At 36.6% G+C, this 19,615-nt stretch overlaps 1 protein-coding gene across 1 annotated transcript in view; it reads right to left on the bottom strand.

The window, feature by feature from the left end:
* The window catches only part of LOC126297466 (protein phosphatase 1 regulatory subunit 37), a 203,138-nt gene that overhangs the window by 73,391 nt on the left and 110,132 nt on the right, over positions 1 to 19,615 (bottom strand). The window contains exon 5 of the mRNA XM_049988342.1: positions 2,218 to 2,368. Within this exon, the coding sequence (XP_049844299.1) occupies positions 2,218 to 2,368 (151 nt within the window). The remainder of the gene's footprint in view (positions 1 to 2,217; positions 2,369 to 19,615) is intronic.

Raw genomic sequence — 19,615 nt, 5'->3', positions numbered from 1 at the left:
CAAGGTCGACGATATAAAGTCAGTTCATAGTAAAAATATTTCTGTTCTGATAAATCAGATATTTGTACAGTATTTAACAATCATTTTCTGAGCATCGCTGGTGACTTAAGTAAAAATTTAGTTTCTACATGTAATCATATAACTCTCTTGAAAAATGCCTTTCCGAGACTGATGTCTGAAATACTTCTCTGTGATACTGACAAGGGGAAGATTGAGTCAATAACTAAATCACTGAAGACTAAGGACTCTCATGGGTATGATGGAGTGCCTAGCAGAATATTAAAGTACTGTGCTGCACATGTTAGTCATATTTGTAATTTTTCCTTTAGGAATAGTCAGTTTGCTGAACGATTAAAGTACTCAGTAGTAAGGCCACTTTATAAAAAGGGTAATGTAGATGATTTTAGACCTATTTCTATGCCATCAGTTATTGACAAAGTTACTGAAAAGGCTGCGTATGTAAGGATAATTGATCATTTTATATCACATAATTTGCTTTCAAATGTATAGTTTGGCTTTAGGAGTCATTTAACAACTTTTTTCTCTGTAAGGTACTGGATGGGTTAAACAAAGGGTTTCGAACACTACCCATATTTTTTGATTTAAGTAAGGTGTTTGATTGTGTTGATCACAAAATATTGCTCCAGAAGTTGGGACATTATGGAGTATTGGGAGTAGCTCCCAATTTGTTCACCTCTTATATTAACAACAGACAGCAAAAGGTCCATTATTCACAGTGTTGAGAATGGCTGTGATATGGGGTCTGAGTGTGATACAGTCAAATGGGGGGTGCCCCAGGTATCAGTGTTGGAGCCACTCCTCTTCTTTATTTATTTAAATTATATGCCCTCTAGTATTATGGGTAATTCTAAAATATTTCTGTTTGCTGAGACACTAGCTTGGTAGTAAAGGATGTTGTGTGTAACATTGCTTGGTTTCACATAGTGCAGTTCATGACATGAGTTCATGGCTTGTAGAAAATAAACCAATGCTAAATCACAATAAGACTCAGTTTTTACAGATTCTAAGACACAATTCAACAAGACCAGATGTTTTAATTTCACAGTATATGATTAGTGAACTGAACAGTTCAAATTTCTACATGTTCAGATAGACAGTAAACTGTCGTGGAAAGCCCATGTTCAGGATCTTGTTTAAAGACTTAATGCTGCCATTTTTACCATTTGAACGGTATCTGAAGTAAGTGATTGTCCAACATGAAAATTAGTTTACTTTGCTTATTTTCATTCGCTCATATAATATGATATTATATTTTGGGGCAACTCTTCCCATTCTAAAAGGATATTTTTGGCTCAGAAACAGGAAGTTTGAGCAATAAGTCGTGTAAGTTCGCGAACCACTTGTCAACCCCTGTTCACTAGACTGGGTATTTTGAGATTGGCATCTCAATATGTACATTCTTTACTGCCGTTTCTTGTTAACAATATCAGTTTATTCCCAAGAATAAGCAGCTTTCACTCAGTGAATACTCAGCAGAAATCCAACCTGCATTTGGATCAGACTTCCTTAACTCTTGTGCAGAAAGGTGTGCAGTATACTGCTGCATCCCTTTTCAATAAGCTACCACAATAATTCAAAACTCTTAACAGTAATCCATGCACTTTCAAATCGAAGCTGAAGAGCTTCCTCATGGGTCACTCCTTCTATTCTGTTGAGGAGTTCCTTGAAAATGTAAGCTGATCCTTACATTATACTGTTGACTGTGTTTACTGAAACTTACGGTTAGATTTTTTTTGGGTTCATAAACATTTTATTTTTATCTGTTATTACTTTTATGTTTTACTGACATGTTCCATGACCTTGGAGACTTGCTCCTCAATTTGATCCTACAGAACTTTACGCTTAAATAAAATAAAATGCCTAATGGTCATAATCTTTCCATGGTAAAAAAATTAAGATATTTGTACTGACCAACAAAGAATGGACTTATTTCTAAATTTTTCAATTTATGCTCATTTTTCATGAATATAATCACATAATATTTAACCATATTTGAGCTACACTCAAACAAAAATAGTTTATAACCACCAAATTCAGATTTCAATCCTAATAGTGTTCGGAGACTCAGATGACATCAATTTGATTCCACATCTCAAGATCTTCTAAGCAATCAATCATTTCTTTGATTTTTAATATATAATGAATGTAAATGCTACTTATCTTTAACTCTTTAAATAATTATGTATGTCAACTCACTAAGAATAACAGTGGGTCGTCCTGCAAGACCACAGTTTTCCAGCTTCAGCACCTGTAACTGAGTGCCAATTCGTAGGGCTCGGCTAATTATAGGCATGAGCTGTTCATTTAATGTTAAGTTCCTCGCCTCAAGCTGCTCTAGGCACAGGGTCTGAAAGAAAAATATGATATAAGAATACCGTTTCATTCAAAAACACTGCTTTAATAGAATTTTGTTTTCATGTTATTTTGACATTAAAATTCACGTAATTTTGAGCTATACCTATTTAGAAAACAAAAACATGTACCAATGCTGCTTTTAAAACTGGGAAAGAAACTATTTTTTCCTAGAATGTGGAGTACAAATTCTGCAGTAGAAAATGTTCACAGGGCGTGCTCTAAGAAATCTCATGGGTACTGATTACACAATGAAGAAGCTTGAATACAATGTTGTTTGCTCCTTTATGATTACATTGTGTACTGTAAATGTATATATAATATAGAACACATCAAAAATAGAAACCATTCATTATCACTTGCTTTCTAAGAAGTGACCATTTTGATTACACTCTCTAACATCACTTATAAAGAACAATGTACAAAAATTTGACTTAATAGGTGATCTTTAACACTCTAAAATTCTTTGAGTTTCTTTGTCCAGTTACTGCCATGTATACTATCATACAGGTTTTAGGGGAAATTCTTAATAACCTGATATCAGAGTACTGAGGTCCTTTTTGAAGTAGTGTTAGTTGGTTGGGTAAGCTTTGTACATCATTCTTCCACAGTGCTTTGTGGGTGTGTGCACTAGCATTTCTAATCGACTTTGACCTCTCTTTCATGATGTATATTATTGTTTTGTATAAGTACAAAGGTGTACAAGTTAAATGCCTAGATTTCTGAAGCAGTTTCTGCATGTTTCAGAAGTTCTTCTGGAAATGATTCTAATTGCCAGTTTTTGTTGTTGTTGTTGTAATGTCAATGGTCTCTTTGTTTCCCCACACTGTCACAGATAACGCAGGCACAGTTCAAAGAATCCATGGTACACTGTACATAGAAGCTATTTGCATACTACATTAGCTGTTTCAACATAAACATGATGGATATGAGTTTCTTACAGACAAAATTAATATGCTGTTTCCATTTCAACTCCATTATCCACAGAACCTAGTGGATTCTACTTCTTCCAAGTTTCTATCACCAACCTTAAAATCCAGTTGTACAGACTTCTCTTGGTTGACGAACACTGAATATATAATCTTTTTTGGGTTATATCACTGTATTTTCCATGAGCCATTGAGCTGCAGTGTTTCAGAAATATATGCTCTTCTCTCCAGAGGTTGCACATTTTGGTAACTGTTCCTTATTGTCAAGTCATATGCCCACAACATTTTCTTCTCATTCTCTTCAGCACCTTTATCAGGCTGTTCCTGCTCGCTCACACGCCTGCCTGCCTGCCTGCCTTCCTTCCTTCATTCAAGCAGCAAGGCAGGCACAGGCACAAGTGAACAGCAGAGGACTAATGGCTGACACACAGGCAGTCTCACAGTTGGGCCATAAATGTATGGAATCGTGCTACAATGCAGAGCGCAGGCCAAGCAGGTCGCACATGTGCAGCACATATGCAATTATGCTGTCTTGCAGGTAGCCTGCACTACTTGTGCCTGCATGTGGGCAAGCTAACGAGCGCTAGTGTGTGCCCGTGCCCTTTGGTCCTGCATTGGAAGAGTCTGACCTATATCATTTACAAACAGATTAAATAGTAATGACCCCATTACTGAACCCCATGTTTTTTCCTGTATCAGTTGGCAACAAGGATATTTTGGGCACCTCAATCCCCCCCCCCCCCCCCCCCCCCCACTGCCAACCTTCCTAGTTTCATCCCAGAACATTTGGCAACAAGGTATTTTCTTTTGGACTCAAGTTTCTCATCCATCCAAGGTCAATAACATTTTCTTCAGGCTCCAGAGCCTCACCATTTTTGTTCCACCACTGGCAATGGCATCTATGTTTCATCCCACCATTTGGTGATGGTGATAAAACATTTTCGTCAGCTCCAGTGACACCATTTTCTCCAGTGCTACCACTCAATGTTTTTGTTCCATCATCTGGCAACAAGGTGGAAACTTTTTCAATAGCTCCAGTACCACCAATGGCTCCTGTGCCACCTCCCACCATTTTGTTCTATCAACTGGTGATGAGTATGTTCATTCTCTACATAGAAGCAACTTTCTCAAATCCTATCTTTCTTGCACAACTTGCAGCAGATTCACAGACATCTTTCGGATAAATTAGCCAGTATCATTACAACACTGGAGGTACCCAGATGCAGCCCCGATGCACCTCCAGGGTGAACCACCTCCGGACAGTTCTACCACAGCTTCCTGCTTCTGGCGCTGCACCAGAACCCTCAACTCAATACTTCCTCAAGCATGGACCTTATGGTGACTCCCATCAGCAAACCTTAGTGATTGAGCCTATTCCCTTTCTCCTGGCTGAGCCCATGACTACTTCCGCACACAATTCCTGATCCTCTTTTCTGTGCCTTATCTATGCACATATTTTATGAATATCCTACCTGTGCCTAATACAGGCACTCATTTCCCTATTTCTACAGTGCTCCTGCATCCAACTATGCTCTCTGCCCACAATAATTTTACGTCTCAAGTGCTCCCGCACTCATCCATATGCTTCGGACATGATCATTTTGCATCCCTACTGTTTCTGCCCTATGGGCACAACAATTTACTTGCCAAGTGCTTCTGGACCCATTTATACCCTATGGGCATTCTTAATTTTTAAAAATTGAGATTTTTGTAGTTACAAATAAACAAGGGTGTTGCCCTGCTCCCCTGTTGAAATAGTTGGGTCAGAATCCGATTGCTGTTGTTACAAGGTGTAGAAAACTATGAGTTTTTGCAACATTCGATATTTTTCTCAGCCAGTAAAAGTCAATCAATTCAACCTGTGCTTTGCTTCTGTGACACATGAAGGGAGAATAACAATGTAGGGCATCAATAACAATGTCTTTGTCAATGATAAAGTGAGAGGGTTTTTTGCAAAGCAATGAACATAAACTGTAGGTTAGCAATTGTCACCAGAGTCAACAATAGACAACTTTGACTCCTGATAATCATAATTTCAAGCCAGCTTTGTCAATGAGAAGTTTGCAGTAAAATATTTGGCTGTGGAACTATAAAATTGAGGTTAATACAATCAAGAAAAACAATCAAAGAAAACGGTATACATGTAATTGAGAGTACAGGTGGCAGGAAGACCAGGTCAAGAGTGAAAACATCCAAGAAGTACAACAAGAACAAGGAAATGCCACCTACTGTCTGTTCACATAGGCTACCAGACATACTAGTGAACCCAAAAGCCTCAAGAAGAAAAGAATGCAGAGCAGCTGAGTGCATTTATGATGATATCAAAAATTTTCTTTGTCATGGGAATAGTTTAAACAAAATGCACCTCGATAAATTTTTACAAAAATACATGGGAGTAACTGAAATGCAGGAACGTAACAAAACAAGCAAAAAGGAAAAATGGTGTTTCAATACAGTACAGTACCTGTACGTGAGGCAACATTTCAAGCAACATCAGGGATGTCCAAAGACAAACTCTCAGAAAGCCCTGGCAATGGTGAAGTTACTGGCCAAAAACTGAGAGGGAGTCCACAGTACTACAAAAGATAAGGAAGTTGCACAAGCTATATGGAATGATATCAAAATATATAGCTGCAGAGAGAGCTGCTATTCAAGGAAAAAGTCTGAAAGAGGATATTTACCACCTGAGCTGAATATAATCAAAATGTGGAAATATTCCTGTAAAAAAAAAGGGAATCATTAGGCCTTCCCCCTTGCTCTTTATCAAAGTACAAACATATTTCTATCACTACTTTTAATATTCCATCTAAAACTCCCCATAAAAATACATGCTCAACATGCAAACTTGGTTTACTGGAACTAAGAAAGGAAGAAGATCTGGAAATAAGAATCAATTAACAAGAAACCACAGGTTGTTCAAAAAAGTACTATGCTATAATGGAGGAGGAAAATCCAAATGTGGTTAAAGTATGTTTTCATATACAACAGAATCATTCAATACCAAAGCTCTCCTTAGGTGAAGTGTTCTATTCAAGACATGCCTGACTAAACACTTTATGCATTATGATTAATTCCTAAGAACAGACAAAGAAAAGGACTGCTTCTTATACTTAGTTTGAAACACACGGTCATAAAGGATGCAACCAAGTAGCCTCTGCTCCGTTGGATTTTCTCAGAAACAATGAGCCATACAAGACAGAAAATAGTCCAAATGAAATTCTTTTAGTTACCGACTCCTGTTCCAATTAAAATAAAAATACAGCAATGATGTGCACTACATACGGAAGTAAGCACAAAATTAACTAGCTGGTACGTTATTCCCCTATATGTGCTTACAGCTACAATTCTGACAGAAATGTTGGGTGGAGTGGATGGAGACTATCAGAAAAAGGAAGATATTCTTTCACCAACTGAATACTATAAAGTGCTGGAACATTACAGCATTGTCACAATGTAAGTAAAGACTGGAAAGCAAAGGATCTTAACTCCAGTGCAGTAAAAGCCCTATGAACTAAAATGTCTTTCAAATTAACTGCTCAGCAAGTGATGGGCGATAGAAAGTCTAAGAAGAAGGTATTGTTGTTAGTGTCAGACGCTTATAATGGAAGTCCTGTAGAGGTTGAGGTACAGAAATCCAGAAACCGCAGACAGGAAGTGAGGAAAGCAGCCACTTTGGAAAAGAAGAACATGGTCACCACAGGGGAAAATTATGTCTTAAAATTTATGAGGCATTTTGACATGCCAGAAGGGGCAGAAGAGTTTTATAAGAACACTGTTGACAGTAATCAACAAATTTCCAGTTTAGTATTGTTGTAGCCAGTACTTTGTGTGGTATTTAAATAACATTTGTTGCTATTTTGCACTCCTGCTTATGAAACATTTATGAAAAAGTATTATACTAAAGTGTTATATTGTAGCACAGTATTGTATTTCTACGTAAAATGAACAATAACATGGATTTTTTTGTAGTTAATGTTAAAGATAAAATAGAGAAACCAATCTCTGAATCTGTATATTAACAAAACTTTTAACTTCTATTTTTGTATTTATCAATGTTTGAAAAAACTCATAAATGTTGACTCCCTACTTTCATATAAAAAAAATTAAAATTTTAGAAAAGTCATGCAGACAATCGGACTCATGCCTACAAAACCACTGTAAATGTTAAATTCTCTCATTTACAAAATTAGTATTTCGGTATAGTATTTAAAAAATACTTTTCCTCAAAAACGTACTTTTATGCATTTATCGACTTTTGAAAAAATGTTCCTCTATTTTACTTCTCAGATGCTTCTGCGCCCACAAACACCTTCCAGGCAACAGTCAGTTTGTATAGCAACAGACTACAGCTAAGACTTGTCATCATGTGGTCATGCAATATAAGGACTTGGTTTCGGTCCATGCATAATTTTGTGTATAGACTATGTCAAATGTCACCATATAATAGTAATTTGATTTATATGCCATCTCAAATATGATAAACCATATGATGATTATCCACACGTGCCTGAAAATGACCTAAACGTCAAAATCGGGCAATCGGACAATTAATAAAGAATATTACAGTCAGCTATAGACCACGTTTTCCATTACAAAACATTATTATGCACTAGTTTTAGAAATAGGAATACAACTGAAAAATAAACATATATGACATATGAAAGAAAGTGGTATATAATTCTTTCCACTTCAAAGATGGTTTGCAGCAGTGCAGAAACCTTACTCTCATATCAGAACAAACAGCCCATATCACTCTCATTCTGGAAAAGAAGTAGAGTGTAATAAGCAGCTGCTTCAAATTACTTGGCGACCTATGAAATATTTTCTTTTATTTAACTTTATTCAGCTGGACATATGAAATTAAAATCACAAAACAGAACTTCTCTACAGAAAGAAAACAGGCTTATAAAACATTGAACATTGAATTGTCAAAATGTAAAATAACAATGTCAACACTACTACTGCTGCTGGCAAAAAACACCACCACCACCAACAACAACAACATCGACAACAAGAAAACAAAAATCAAGCGAGTTTGATCAGATAATGTCTGATTCTTCTTTACATGATCAGCATTTCTCAATTTTTCAATTAACTCTGCTGTTTCATAATTACAATAACATGTTCAAACACACCAAGTACTCACATTAAAGTAGCACTATCTATTCTTTGGCTCATTTCAGTGAATTATACAATCAGAATCCAATTAAGATAATGTCAAGTACTCCTGTGGGAAATAGGGACATGCAAAGGAAAAAAAGTCTTCAACTTGTATTTGGAAACCTACGGCTTGTCACTAGAATTGTGACATTATCATCATTTTGCCTATTCTACACATCATATGCAGCACAATAGCCCTCCTTGTACTTTGATTTCAAAGAAAAGAGCCATAAGCACAAATTATGTACCCACAGAAGCAGGCTCCAGTGTTGCCAGTTGTCATGAGAGAACTGCTGGAGCATGTGGTACAGTACAGAGAAAGAGCAAACTGAAAAATACTGTGAACTAGTCCCCAACTCCATCTATGTAGAACTCAGCACATTCTCTGTATAACACACCACATTCTTGTCTTCTTAAAGTATACCACCCTAACACCCTTAAACTCTTGTGAAAGCATGCTAATACATGTTGCAGGGCACTACACACTTTTTTTAGTAATATTTAACAATGTGTTCACACATTACAAACATTACTAATCTGCCTTGTTTTCACTGAGTGCCTGCTGCTGTTGCCTACATACAACATCAATTCTGTGCACCATGACTCTCATATGTGAGTAGATGTACTGTGATATTTATAATTGCCTGACAAAAAAACTAAAGCACCCAGAAAGGGAGGAGGAAATGAAATAAAACTTCATGGGTTGAGAGGTTATGCAATGTTAATTCAGTGATTATAAAATCAAGTCAAATTTACAAAGAACTTCACAGTATGATCCCACTTATCAGCATGACATTGCATCTCCATCTCCTTCACAGTGATCACTCAACATCGGTCGCTGTTCATGCCCCTTATATATCCTGCCAGGCTTGGTAAAAACACTAAACATGAAAAATACTAACACATTCTCTGGACCAATCTACCTGTCACAGAAATTTGCAACTCTAATCACTTACATATCTACCAATGGTTTGCACATGTATAAAGTTACATTGACATCTGACCACGTCTTCTGGGTGCTTTATATTTTTTGTCAGGTATTGTAATGTATAACAGATTATACAAGTACATGGAATACAATTTATCAACATATAACCCCAAAATTGGAATTTAATTTTTTAACTTTGTAAAGGTACAGCCTCCTCTATCATTACTTTTCTTCAGCAGAAGTTATCGATACCAAAAATGCTTTCTACCTTTTAAACAGGTTAATATTATCTCAGCTGTTTAACTAAAAGAATTTCATATGATTTTGTATATAATGTATATTTCAGGCTAAAATGCATAAAAAGAAATTATTTTTGTTGTTACAATTGATACCTCCTCACTCTGTATGCACAGTTAAAATTACTTTTCTTTTAGAAACCTCTGAAATTACGAAATATATGGTACACTTTGGAATCCCCCCCATGAACCATGGACCTTGCCGTTGGTGGGGAGGCTTGCGTGCCTCAGCGATACAGATGGCCGTACCGTAGGTGCAACCACAACGGAGGGGTATCTGTTGAGAGGCCAGACAAACGTGTGGTTCCTGAAGAGGGGCAGCAGCCTTTTCAGTAGTTGCAGGGGCAACAGTCTGGATGATTGACTGATCTGGCCTTGCAACATTAACCAAAATGGCCTTGCTGTGCTGGTACTGCGAACGGCTGAAAGCAAGGGGAAACTACAGCCGTAATTTTTCCCGAGGACATGCAGCTTTACTTTATGATTAAATGATGATGGCATCCTCTTGGGTAAAATATTCCGGAGGTAAAATAGTCACCCATTCGGATCTCCGGGCGGGGACTACTCAGGAGGATGTCGTTATCAGGAGAAAGAAAACTGGCGTTCTACAGATCGGAGCGTGGAATGTCAGATCCCTTAATCGGGCAGGTAGGTTAGAAAATTTAAAAAGGGAAATAGATAGGTTAAAGTTAGATATAGTGGGAATTAGTGAAGTTCGGTGGCAGGAGGAACAAGACTTCTGGTCAGGTGACTACAGGGTTATAAACACAAAATCAAATAGGGGTAATGCAGGAGTAGGTTTAATAATGAATAGGAAAATAGGAATGCGGGTAAGCTACTACAAACAGCATAGTGAACGCATTATTGTAGCCAAGATAGATACGAAGCCCACACCTACTACAGTAGTACTAGTTTATATGCCAACTAGCTCTGCAGATGATGAAGAAATTGAAGAAATGTACGATGAAATAAAAGAAATTATTCAGATAGTGAAGGGAGACGAAAATTTAATAGTCATGGGTGACTGGAATTCGAGTGTAGGAAAAGGGAGAGAAGGAAACATAGTAGGTGAATATGGATTGGGGCTAAGAAATGAAAGAGGAAGCCGCCTAGTAGAATTTTGCACAGAGCACAACTTAATCATAGCTAACACTTGGTTTAAGAATCATGAAAGAAGGTTGTATACGTGGAAGAACCCTGGAGATACTAAAAGGTATCAGATAGATTATATAATGGTAAGACAGAGATTTAGGAACCAGGTTTTAAGTTGTAAGACATTTCCAGGGGCAGATGTGGACTCTGACCACAATCTATTGGTTATGACCTGTAGATTAAAACTGAAGAAACTGCAAAAATGTGGGAAATTAAGGAGATGGGACCTGGATAAACTGAAAGAACCAGAGGTTGTACAGAGTTTCAGGGAGAGCATAAGGGGACAATTGACAGGAATAGGGGAAAGAAATACAGTAGAAGAAGAATGGGTAGCTCTGAGGGGTGAAGTAGTGAAGGCAGCAGAGGATAAAGTAGGTACAAAGACGAGGGCTGCTAGAAATCCTTGGGTAACAGAAGAAATATTGAATTTAATTGATGGAAGGAGAAAATATAAAAATGCAGTAAATGAAGTAGGCAAAAAGGAATACAAACGTCTCAAAAATGAGACCGACAGGAGGTGCAAAATGGCTAAACAGGGATGGCTAGATGACAAATGTAAGGATGTAGAGGCTTATCTCACTAAAGGTAAGATAGATACTGCCTACAGGAAAATTAGAGAGACCTTTGGAGAGAAGAGAACCATGTGTATGAATATCAAGAGCTCAGATGGCAGCCCAGTTCTAAGCAAAGAAGGGAAGGCAGAAAGGTGGAAGGAGTATATAGAAGGTTTATACAAGGGCGATGTACTTGAGGACAATATTATGGAAATGGAAGAGGATGTAGATGAAGACGAAATGGGAGATACGATACTGCGTGAAGAGTTTGACAGAGCACTGAAAGACCTGAGTCGAAACAAGGCCCCCGGAGTAGACAACATTCCATTAGAACTACTGACGGCCTTGGGAGAACCAGTCCTGACAAAACTCTACCAGCTGGTGAGCAAGATGTATGAGACAGGCGAAATACCCTCAGACTTCAAGAAGAATATAATAATTCCAATCCCAAAGAAAGCAGGTGCTGACAGATGTGAAAATTACCGAACTATCAGTTTAATAAGCCACGGCTGCAAAATACTAACGCGAATTCTTTACAGACGAATGGAAAAACTGGTAGATGCAGACCTCGGGGAGGATCAGTTTGGATTCCGTCGATATGTTGGAACACGTGAGGCAATACTGACCTTACGACTTAGCTTAGAAGAAAGATTAAGAAAAGGCAAACCTACGTTTCTAGCATTTGTAGACTTAGAGAAAGCTTTTGACAATGTTGACTGGAATACTCTTTTTCAAATTCTAAAGGTGGCACGGGTAAAATACAGGGAGCGAAAGGCTATTTATAATTTGTACAGAAACCAGATGGCAGTCATAAGAGTCGAAGGGCATGAAAGGGAAGCAGTGGTTGGGAAAGGAGTGAGACAGGGTTGTAGCCTCTCCCCGATGTTATTCAATCTGTATATTGAGCAAGCAGTAAAGGAAACAAAAGAAAAATTTGGAGTAGGTATTAAAATTCATGGAGACGAAGTAAAAACTTTGAGGTTCGCCGATGACATTGTAATTCTGTCAGAGACGGCAAAGGACTTGGAAGAGCAGTTGAACGGAATGGACAGTGTCTTGAAAGGAGGATATAAGATGAACATTAACAAAAGCAAAACGAGGATAATGGCATGTAGTCAAATTAAATCGGGTGATGCTGAGGGAATTAGATTAGGAAATGAGACACTTAAAGTAGTAAAGGAGTTTTGCTATCTAGGAAGTAAAATAACTGATGATGGTCGAAGTAGAGAGGATATAAAATGTAGACTGGCAATGGCAAGGAAAGCGTTTCTGAAGAAGAGAAATTTGTTAACATCGAACATAGATTTATGTATCAGGAAGTCGTTTCTGAAAGTATTTGTTTGGAGTGTAGCCATGTATGGAAGTGAAACATGGACGATAAATAGTTTGGACAAGAAGAGAATAGAAGCTTTCGAAATGTGGTGCTACAGAAGAATACTGAAGATAAGGTGGATAGATCACGTAACTAATGAGGAGGTATTGAATAGGATTGGGGAGAAGAGAAGTTTGTGGCACAACTTGACTAGAAGAAGGGATCGGTTGGTAGGACATGTTTTGAGGCGTCAAGGGATCACAAATTTAGCATTGGAGGGCAGCGTGGAGGGTAAAAATCGTAGAGGGAGACCGAGAGATGAGTACACTAAGCAGACTCAGAAGGATGTAGGTTGCAGTAGGTACTGGGAGATGAAGAAGCTTGCACAGGATAGAGTAGCATGGAGAGCTGCATCAAACCAGTCTCAGGACTGAAGACCACAACAACAACAACATGGTACACTTAAAATTCTTATCATTAATTTTGCAATCTGGTGCTAATTATTAAATTTATTTCTGGATTTATTTGCAAAATAATGTTATAGATTAATAGAAAGTCATTTTTCAAGGAAGTCTGTAAACTTTTTGGAATATTGTTAGTGCTGCAAAATGGGTGAGTAGTAGTGATCAGACATGTTTTTATGTTTGGCAATAACAACATAATTTTCAGTTTTGAAGTGTAAATTGTAAAGACAATGTGATATAGAAAAATGTGAAAGAATAAAAATCAAAATAAAACGGACAATTCTTCAGAAATTATTACATCAATTGGAACCATGAGAAACTAAAATGTAAAAAATTTCAGCTTCAAGAATCAATCCCTAGACATGAAGAACTGGAGCCAACTACGAGAAAAAATATACGCGAAAAAAAGTTTATAGTAAATCTTACTCCTCTTGAAGCTTATTAAAAGAGTTTACTTTGAAGTCAGTGACAATCAATAAAAGATGGGAGGGAGGGGTAGATTATAACTTGCTCAAATGATCATATAATCACTGAAAAATTCCTCAGCTGGGTAATAACATTTCTGCTTAGGAGCGCTACTTAATTTCCTCTTTATCAACTCAGTTTCAACTTTCAAAAATTTGTGTCTTTTAGCTTCTGGTATATTTTCATTCGCATACACTGTCTGTGTGAAAAGATGAGATCTATGTTCAGTAAGCACGAAACTTTCTTTGTCCCTTATTTCATACCTGTGCTCAAAGTTACCTAGAAGGAACATATTCAGGGTCATTATTTCATGTAAGTACAATGAGTGAACACTCAGGATATTTAGGTCTCGTAATAGTGGTCAACAAGATTCTCTTGGCCTTGCATTCACATTTTTCTGATCATTTTTTTTCTGCAAGCATAATATTCTTGTCATGTATTAGAGAACATTGTAACATACAGAATTACTTAAAAGAAAACCAAATTATAAAAATGGAATAATGAAATTCTATAATGAAAAGAACACTGAAAAACCATCAACAACAGCACTAAGCAAACATGTAGTGTAAGAACATATATCATTTTACACATCTTGGTAAAGGGAATGGAAATGGGAAAATGTACTTTAAGCCATGACCTGTTACTAGGAAAATTTCGGAATCCAACAAGCCACAAATAATGAAATGAGGATTGCTGCTGGATCAGGTAAAGATGTTGGTAACCCCAGCTACTAAACTTCCCAATGCATTGTAGACACAGAAATATAACAACATATCTAAGGTTACTTCAAGTATTCATTTATGAGAAATGTTGTTCCATCATTTCACTGAATTACATACTTAACAGCTAGTTAACTGAACACCATAATAGTTTACCAGGAGTAGAGCCTTCATCTTGTGTTTGTAAACCTGCAGCTTGCCACTAACAGTCAATTATTTTGGATGTCTATTGAAAATGTCTGTTAGAAAGCACTGTATACTTTTTGGTCACTAGTTAAAGATGTACTTGGAACATACAGATCATTCCTCCATCTTATGTTTGTCGAGTAGACTGAGTTCCATTAAACCAACATGAAATTGTGGAAACAATAACTCTCACGCGTGAGAAGGTGTACTGTGATGACATGTAAGAATTTTCCAGCTCCTTAAATACAAGCCTACATGAATTAACACCATGTATGTTCTTCAAGGTCACATTTTTTTGCTAAATACATTCATTGCACATGAACTGGTTTGTGGGAAATGTATCTTCTCAAGACATCAATGAATGAAAGTATATACAATAGACAAATTTCAGTGTATCACTTGATTGGAGTGCATCAATCATAAAAGTAATAAAAAGTAGAACTTGTCCACTCATCCTTTGTAAGTGATTGAGAACATGAGTGTCCCATGAGAGCATCTCAATTTATTCCCAGTCTCAGATCTATGAAGTCTTCCGATACACTGATTGCGCCACCATTGTAGGAGAACTATTGCCACCATGGACAGAATAGTGAGTAATATATTTGATGTACTGTGTTTTATTGCAATTAACATTTCCCTTGCTAGATGTGAAACAAGAGTTGCTCCTCCACAGAACATGATTTCATATATTGAGTAGTTCCTGACTGGATCAGTAAAATTATGTTAGTACCATCTCCAGACAAAACTGCTTCAAAGCTATCTACTAAAGTTGAAGGTAAGTAACAAATGTTTATCGCAAAAAGAAACAGTTATAGTATGGAACCCTGTGAAACAATCCATTTTACAACATTTCCTGTAATGTAATACACTAATTTCTTTAGCAATAAATATACCATAGTTTACATTCTCAGAAGCCTGCAATAAGTCACAAATGTATCAAAGTGCTGTTATTTCTTATCAATATTTCCGAATATTTTGTGCAATGTCAACTGAGGAGGTGGTTCGAAGACTGGATTGCGAATCAAGTAGTACTGTATCGATAAATAATTTTTCATAGAGCAATATGAAGTTAATCAAATGGATGCTTACCCAGTTGTAAAGGAATTGTGAGATCATGATGCACAATTAGTCACGAAAAACAACATGCTTGCGTACAGATCTGAGAACAGAATATTACAGCAAAAGCTTAAAAACTGTTGTCTGGAATCAGTTTTATAATGAGCCAAATGCTTATTTTAAATTTAATCAATTTCTTGATAAATTTGTATCCAACTTTCAAAACAATTATCTCAAAGAATTAAGTAAGAGTTATTTTTAAATTTCATTGAAGAATCCATGAACCACTGAAGGAACTGAAAAGGGTAAGTCTCAGGAATATTCTCATATAATAAGTAAAAAACAGTTATATGGTTAGAAGAATCAACATGCATAGTGTCAGAAAAGACTATTTGAATGTAAGATAAAAACACTATGGAGTAAAATAAAATGAGAATTAACTACAGATAATTTTCCTTGATTGTGATACCATTAAAGATAATAGTAAATAAAATCTATTTTTAATAATCTTTTTATAAATGGGCATTATAAATTTAGTTCAAATAGTTTGGCAGGAAAGCAACATTGTACATCAAAGAAGCAGTGCTGAACTTAGGATAACTAAAAACTCTCTATAAATATGAAAAGTCTAACAACATTGATAATATTCCCCACACACAATTAAAAAGTTTCTGTCCACTTGTAATCGATGTTACCATTCACAAATATAACTCTCTAGATAAACTAAGTTTCTGATATAAGAGTGATAGCACAATAAATTCACATGAAGAGTCATGAGTATTTGTAACAGCCTTGCAGTACACACAAGTTTTTGAGAAAGCAATGTACAGCAGAGTAGTGGCACATCTCAGAACAAATAATTTGCCATCAGACTCACAGTTTGGTTTTAAGAAAGGGGAATACACAGAAAACAGAATTTATTCTTTTGCGTGTGAAGCACTAGCAGGGCTAAAACAATGGGTTGAGGACAGTATGTATTTTCTCTGATTTAACAAAAGCGTTTGATTGGTTGGCCATACAATGCTTCTGCATAAGTTGTGACATTTTGGGTTTAGGGAAAAAGCTCAACAACAGTTCACTTCATATCTGGAAAGTGGGAAGCAGAGGGCAGTCTTCCAATGTCACCAAACATGGAAGAGGTTTGAATGTGACAGTAGTCATGTAAAGTGAGGACTGCCATGGCGCATGGTGTCTGTTCTGGGTCATTTGCTTTTTATTGCTATACTGGGTGAACCCAAACTCCACCAACAAACTTTCAGAAGTGGTAGAATGGACCAAAAATGAGAAAAAAAATCTAGTAAACATGGGCTCTAAAATGCATAGCATGAGGGTTATGTACACTTGTTCAACTGAAGAGAAATGTTTCACGGTAGCGAAGATCAAGTAGTACTCATAGCTCTTACGGTATGCACTTTAGAGCCCATGTTTACTGGACATTTTTTCTTGTTTTGGTCCATACTACCACATCTCAAAATATGGAAAGCAGATATTTTGCAGTACAAGAGATTCGTTTCATACTATCAAATATGAAGAAGTGCATATAGCTCTAAACATATGCGTTTTAGACCATTGTACTTTCAACTGTATGCATTTACACGATTAATTACAATATACCCTGAATAACTTGATGTAGTTTATAATTCATTGTTCCTTACTATCTGAAATGTACGGTAACATTCAGCAATATAATGTTAGATGGACAATGAATTACATTATTGATCAACCTGTGATTTGCTTAAATATGCAAGAATTGCACAAATTTGAGAGCTTGGGTTGAAGTCTAAGTTCAGCACACAGTTTTAATCTGTCTATAAGATTCAAGCAGGTTGTATGGAGAAGAGAAGAACATGCTTCACCTATTTTTTCTAATATTAAACTTTGAAATAAATTTGCAATTTCTGCTTGTGCCTCGGTTATTAAGGAGACACTGACTCTCAGCCCAAACTGCAGTAAGACCCAGTTCGCAGGATGTTCTCTCTCAGTCTTGGGTATGTCATGTTAACATGGACTTTTGTTTTTCTAAACATCTTAGTTGTACTTTCACTGTCTACTTCTTTGCAAATTAGTTTTTCTATTATCATAATTCACTGAATTCATTATTCTTCACTGAGGAGACATCATAAAGTCAGTATACAGTCAATGCTTCCCTAATCTTTCGATTGCTCAGGAAATGTTAACAAGTCTAAGTTCAGCACACAGTTTTAATCTGTCTATAAGATTCAAGCAGGTTGTATGGAGAAGAGAAGAACATGCTTCACCTATTTTTTCTAATATTAAACTTTGAAATAAATTTGCAATTTCTGCTTGTGCCTCGGTTATTAAGGAGACACTGACTCTCAGCCCAAACTGCAGTAAGACCCAGTTCGCAGGATGTTCTCTCTCAGTCTTGGGTATGTCATGTTAACATGGACTTTTGTTTTTCTAAACATCTTAGTTGTACTTTCACTGTCTACTTCTTTGCAAATTAGTTTTTCTATTATCATAATTCACTGAATTCATTATTCTTCACTGAGGAGACATCATAAAGTCAGTATACAGTCAATGCTTCCCTAATCTTTCGATTGCTCAGGAAATGTTAACAAGTGACACTGCTACTGTCCCTGTGTGCTCTGAACTCGATTACACACACCTTTGATGCTTCCATCATGTGCTCTAGATGTGTGCGTGCACAACCACTTGCCTTTGTTTTTTATTAAGAAAATGACATACTGTTGTGGTTATACAGAGGAAGAAATCATGAAGATATTGACAGGCAATGATACCTTGTACTTGGCATTGCATGATAAAAAAAACTGAAGTAGGTTTTCAGGCATCTCCAGATAAAGACCATTTCACCAGTGATGCTGGAGAGACTAGTTGGTAAGTGGATTTCACTAATTATAGCTATAAAGTGTTTAAAGAATGTAAATACACGAAAGTCTCAATGGAAACTGAAATAATTAAAACACATTTTGACGTAACAACAAACAGGTTTCCATTAAGGTGGAGTAGCTCACATGGCATACCATAAATACTAGTGTGTGTGATGTCACATTATTCTTTTTTATGAATGACCAAAAATAAACAAAACACAATGTGTTTTTACCTCTGCAAAATTCTTAAAATTTGATGCAATGATTCACTTAATTTGATGCTACACACTAACTACAATGAGTAATGAAAATGAATTCAGTCCTCTACTGAGTGAAGATGTCTCATAAGATGTAAAAGAATGACATTTTTTCACCACATAGCTTTTTTGAAAGCAGATGATAAGTATTTCATAGTGCCTGGCATGTCTCCTCAAGCACGTCGTTGATAGGTTGTCTGATGCAGTTGTGCTGCACACACAGAACAGAGTACTGTAACCACATCTCACTACTTCCTGTTAATAGTTTGGCAATCTGTCTTCCTGTGACAAACTGTTCATGTTTGCTATCGTATATGAAACAGATCATACATGAAATTATGGAAGACGTCTCATGAAACGGAAGCAACAAACCTGGATGGATCTGAGCACTATTGCACTTAACATCTGAGATCATCAGTCCCCCAACAAACCTGGAGCAAAAAAGTTATTACTACAGTTTCCAATGACTGTCGGTGTTTTAGACGGATATCACAGTATAGATTCACACCTTCCTTCAGTTATTACAGTTATGAATATTTGAAAGACAGCAGCTAGTATAGAAGAGTAACTATGAAAGAACACCAAGTTACTAAGGTGAATACAAAGTGACAAGCTGCTTTCTTCACTGGCTTCTAAAATCCAACTAAAAACTCCAGGAAAGATGTAATTCTCAGTCATGAAACAATACTGACACACCTATGTGTTTGTCTATGCAGTAATTCATTTCTAGAGCAGATTTACAGTGAAAAACTTAAGTTGTCAGAGTAAATGCATTTATTTTGTATTGGGAATGGCAAACCCAAGGCAGCAGACAAAGTCGTCAAATCCAGTGCTCCAGCAATATTCAGTACAGGTGAGCCAGACCATGTGGCAAAAGAAGTACACAGGTGACGGCCTAAATACAGCATCTCA

This window comes from Schistocerca gregaria, chromosome X (assembly GCF_023897955.1).
Source record: "Schistocerca gregaria isolate iqSchGreg1 chromosome X, iqSchGreg1.2, whole genome shotgun sequence".
NCBI lineage: Eukaryota > Metazoa > Arthropoda > Insecta > Orthoptera > Acrididae > Schistocerca > Schistocerca gregaria.
Note: the sequence above shows the minus strand (reverse complement) of the source record. Positions and strands in the feature narration are given on the sequence as shown.